Source organism: Hipposideros armiger, unplaced genomic scaffold (assembly GCF_001890085.2).
Source record: "Hipposideros armiger isolate ML-2016 unplaced genomic scaffold, ASM189008v1 scaffold_191, whole genome shotgun sequence".
Taxonomy (NCBI): domain Eukaryota; kingdom Metazoa; phylum Chordata; class Mammalia; order Chiroptera; family Hipposideridae; genus Hipposideros; species Hipposideros armiger.
Window position 1 is genome coordinate 945,127 of NW_017731541.1, and position 5,069 is coordinate 950,195.

The 5,069-nt window shown below is 52.4% G+C and overlaps 1 protein-coding gene across 5 annotated transcripts in view; it reads left to right on the forward strand.

The window, feature by feature from the left end:
- VWC2 (von Willebrand factor C domain containing 2) overlaps positions 1-5,069 on the forward strand; it is an 87,005-nt gene that overhangs the window by 19,077 nt on the left and 62,859 nt on the right. For all 5 annotated transcript variants that reach the window (XM_019653018.1, XM_019653016.1, XM_019653021.1 and 2 more), the window contains exon 3: positions 2,358-2,487. In XM_019653018.1, the coding sequence (XP_019508563.1) occupies positions 2,358-2,487 (130 nt within the window). The remainder of the gene's footprint in view (positions 1-2,357; positions 2,488-5,069) is intronic.

Below are 5,069 nucleotides of genomic sequence, written 5' to 3' on the forward strand. Positions count from 1 at the left end.
CAGAAGGACAAAGAACATGGGATGGCAGGAGACCTTGTGGGGCCTGAGCTGGTAGGTGAGGCCTCGGCAGCGTGGGGGGCACTCAGACCCTGTGGCTTCCGTTGGAGCAGGAACTGGACTCTGATCAGGTCGTGGGGCAGGCAGACCTCCCACCGGGGTCCTAGGTGCTGGGTTTGGCTGCCTGCACCTGCTACCATGTGGATGGGTCTCCTGCCATACCTGTGAGGTGGCCAAATGAGCCAGAAAGAGGGCCACTGCGACCCAGAAGGCCAGACAGGACTGGTCCAAGCCTGGTGTCGGGGCCACAGCCTGCGCCTGGATCGGGGGCTGCAGCTGCCCATCTTCCATCTTCTTGGTGGCCTCCCCGTCGCGCAGAGGAAGGCCCCAGCGCTTGCACTACAGAGGACTCTGAGCTGAAGCCGGTCTCACGAGACCATGAAATGCCCGCTGCGCTGCCCTGCTGGGCCACTGAGCAGAGTGAATGGGGGGTAAGGAGGTGGCGCAAGATGGCAGCTGGGGGACTAGCTGGCCCGAGGCCCGCTGGCTCCTGTCGTACCTGTGCACTGCAGCACGGTGACACTAAGCCTGGCCGGCTGCACCTTCCTCGCCAGGTGCTGATCCACATGGGCAGAATGGTTTTAATTTAGCAGCATTTACCAGCTTACATTACACCACATGGCTGCCGTGTGACGTACAGGTAGGGGAGGTGAACCGCTGCACCTGTGCTGACACCAGAGAACGCTTCCCGGAGGAGGAAGTGTTTGACCTGGGTCTCAGCTGAGTAGGAGTTCACCGAATGGGGAGGCTTTCCTGGGAGGCAGGACAGCAAGAAGGAGGCCGAGAGAGGCAAAGCGTGGCGGGCTCTGTCGGCTGAGGCTGAGCTTCGCAGAGGAGGAGCTGGCGTTCCTTTTGTCCCCTGGGTTGGGGCAGGGCTGGTGGTTTGTTGGGTGAAGGCTGATCACTCAGCGATCAGGGCCAGACACCCAGAGAGTGACAGAGGGGCCCAGGAGGGGGGGAGGTCTGTGGGCTGGGATTGGGGCCACTCTGGGCCCTGGGACTGAGCCACTGTCAGGAGCAGGTGCTGGGAGCTCGTTAGGTGACTCGGGTCCTTGGCAGGGGTCTCAGGACCCCGTTATCAGGTGGGGAGCACTGACTCCCAGCCAGGTCGGCTGTGGTCTAGTGCCTGAGAAATGTGCCTCCAAACACAAGTGGGGTTTTTGCTTCATGAAATAACCGGCCTTTCAGTGGAGACTTCAGGTTTTCTTTCTGCATCGTGTAGACAGAGGAAGCATTGAGTGCCGTGCGTGCTCTTTACCTTACAAGTGCTGGTGATGTCATTTGTGTAGTCCACAAAAGTCACCCGGGGCTTCCCAGCCCAGGAAACCCAACGCTGTCCCCATCTCCACGGTCTCTTAAAGCCCATATTCCCACATCACAGCTTCTGCTTCTCACTGCTCGGTCCCATATGCTGTTTCTGCTTTGTCCTGGGCCAACCCAGATGAAAAGTCATTCCCCTGGTGGCTGTCAGGGCAGAAATGACCCGCACGATGGGCTGTGCGAGTTCCTGTGGGAGGACTCGGCTGGCGGTGAGTGCACAGCCTCTCCGCGAACGGCCGGCATGCTTGACTGAAAAGATCCCAAACGTAGAACGGGGCCCGTGGCTGGACAGCACAGCAAGGCTGAAGCCCAGTGTGTGGAAGGACATGGCCCCACGGGGTGAAGGAAGGGGACCCCATGCGCCGTGGAGCCTGGCGCCTTCTCTGAAGGACCTGCTCCTGGCAGCTTGCCGGACACCTGAGTCTGTTTCCTCATTAGTAATTGTAGTCAGTGCGTTTTCGTGTTGCCGGGAGAGTTAGACGGGGTCTCGTGCAGACAGCCCCTGGCCGGGGCCTGGCCCTGAGAAGTGTCTCCCTCATCGTCTCTTTCCTGTTCCCCTGACTTCCTCACACAGAGGTCGGAGGTGTTCCAGGCAAGGTGGGGGGCGCTTGGCAGGGCTATGAAAAAGGGTTCACCTGCATGATGAAGTCAATACGACGTATTATTTGCTTAGTACTTAAAGACACAGTAGCCTGCCTTCAAGTAGCTCAACCTGGGGAGAGCGGTGACACAGCTGCTGCGTGAGCGCCTGCGGGGCGCAGGGAAGAAGGCCTGCAGCCCAGCCCTGCTGGGGCCCCGGGGCCTGCCCAGCCCAGGACCAGTGGCCGCGCTTTGAAAACCTCTGGGCAGGATCTTATTTTTGTTTGTTTACGTTCCTGAAACACTTGGCTGTCTTCCCAGAATGTCCTGGGGAAGAAAAGCGTGAATTTGAATGGTAAGGAAGGTAGTGGGTACCAGCTGACCGTGGGCTTCTGTTCCAGGTGTCTCCATGCGAGAGGTGCCGCTGCGAGGCCAACGGGGAGGTGCTGTGCACGGTGTCCGCGTGTCCCCAGACGGAGTGTGTGGACCCTGTGTACGAGCCCGAGCAGTGCTGCCCCATCTGCAAAAATGGTATGTGACATGCTGAGGGCGGGCGGGCACCTCCACGCGCCCCACAGTCCACGCACGAGTTCTTCTCTTACTTCTTGGTCCATGAAAGATGCACACATGCGTGAGCTTGCACACGTCTGTCCACACAAAGTCACATGCGTGTCTCTACCGCCTTGAGGCCCCAGGGGACAGACAGTCAGGCGTGGCTTCTTAGTAAGGCAGGGGCTCTCCTGGTGTCAGCCCCATGTTTTATGGACATGAAGTTCTTTGGGGAGAAAGTTAATTTCCACTATTGAGGAGAGTCACTTATTTTAATTTAACTTTGTTTGTTCTTGCAGTTCCCCTCTCCAAGACAAATCAAACAGGCTGGTTAGGCTCATTTACTTTTCATTACTAAGTGAATTAAAACTTGACACATAATTGAATATTTTTCATAAGTAAATTAGGCAGGAAGAGAACCTCCTTTTATTTCCATTGAGAGCCTGGGCAGATCAAAAGCCTTGTCTGCTGTGTGAATAAGAAGTGGCCTGGTGTCCTTGGTCCTAATTTATAAAGGCAGAGTGTTTCCTCCTCCCCGCAGTGAGACTCACCTCTTACCTGCAGCACCAGAGTGCCACTCTGGGCCTCACTTTCTAAGTGGATGTCTGACAAGAGCATGTTCCCAGGGAGAATGGCCTGAAGTATTATGGTTCCGAGGACAGTTTGATAAAGCAGCTGAGTGTCCCTTCAAAGAGAGCTGACTTTGGAGACGTGACCATGTCTTCCAGTGTATGAGCACCTTCCCTCACCTGGTGGTAGGATTCATGGCAGAAGCCACAGATTGGCTCAGACAGATGGAAGCAATTCCGTGGCCTGAGCATTTCAGAGACGGAACTGGCGAACCTGTGAGGTTGTCAGCTCGTCAGCAGCTGGGTTGAGGGACCAAGTTTGGCAGCCATGTGATGTGGGCTTTCTAAGTGGCAGGTGGTCACACAGGGCTGTTATGAGTGTCGCAGACAGTTCTGAGGTTCTGCAGTCATGCCAACCAGCCACGCCGTGAGGTAGCACAGATACCTTTCAATAGGTACATGCAGGTACCCAGATTTCAGCACAGCAAATTGTAAAACCCTTGAAACAAATAAATAGAAGAAATGAAGTTTCCGGGGAGCCCTGAAAGAAGAAAGTCACTGTGTTAGAGGTGTACAGGAATTGGTGACGTGACTGTGGAGACGCGCTTTCTGCAGTCCTGAGCGTCAGTGGGCAGGGTCGAGAGATGCCCTATGTGCACTTGGTCTGGGTTGGCCATTCTTCTGAGTGTATTAATTATGGCAAATGGAGACCTGCGCTCTGAGTCCCGGAAAGTGAGCAGGCCTTTGAGCATGCACCATCTTTAAAACATAAAGCCCAACATTAGCTGTGGGGTGGAGTGGATCAGCAAGCTTTGCTTTGCTGGGTTACTTCGGGCTGACAGGAGGGCAGAGGCTTGAGGTTGGGGAAGGAGAAGCCGGTGGAGAGGCTGGTGGCGCTTTGCTGGGGCGGGGAGTAAATTCAGCCTGGTGAGGCGACAAGTGTCACCTGTGGTCTCTTAGGAGGTGACAATGGCTGATGTCCAGACGCAGAGCCCTGCACATGGGACACATGACCTCCCACTGAATCTCAGGGGATGTCATGAATGGCTTACATGCAGCTCGCTCAAGTGTCTGGCACCTTCAGGACCCCAGAGACTCATGCTTGTCTTGTTGTTTAGGGTAAGAAACAAAGTTTAGCTACTCAGGTCATCTTCATTTGGGTGTTTACAAAAGATGGGGAATTAAGTTTTCATCCCCTGAGGGTTTTTCCCATCCCCCCAAAGTATGAAAGTTTCAAACCTCCAGAAAACTTGCAGTGATTGTGAACAGTGGCACACCCTGCACTGTACATGCTTGTTAACATTTTGCCATGTTTGCTTTATCTCTTTTGATCTCTGTCTTTCTCCTGCTCTCTCCCCATCTCTCCCCAACACCACCCTTTTACTTATTTGTTCTTTCCCACAATACACACAGGATATACCTCTGATTTATACCACCACCGGCATGAAACGTGCTGAGTAAAGTTCAAGATTTCTTTGCACTTATTTTTGCCCTTTGAATATAACCCGCTTAGGGCACAGAATCAGAGTTATATTTAAAAATTATTTGAATTCTTGATTAAAATTATTCTTTACCATGTGTGGATATGTTAACATTGCATAAGGATTTAAAGTCATTGTATTTATACTCAGTTTTTGTCATTAAGATATAATTTTATTTTTTAATAACAAAAAACATTGTTGAAAAGTAAATTCTGTATAAATAAGGTCTACTCTGAAATTCACAGAACCTTTTAATATGGTGATGATAGTGTTTGGAGAGAGGACGTGGTTGCTATGGCGGCAGACTTCCAGGCTCCCCCATTGCCTCTGTACTTTGAGAGACAATGTGGGATGCAGGAAAGCAGGCTTTTTCGGGTGGCACATTATAGAGATTCTTAGGAGGATGAATATGTTTTATAAAAACTAGATTAAAGAAGGATTACAGATTACAAAAGGGTTCGTGTTAAAAGGTTTGATCCAATTATATCAAAACATCAACAACTTATTTTCAGGA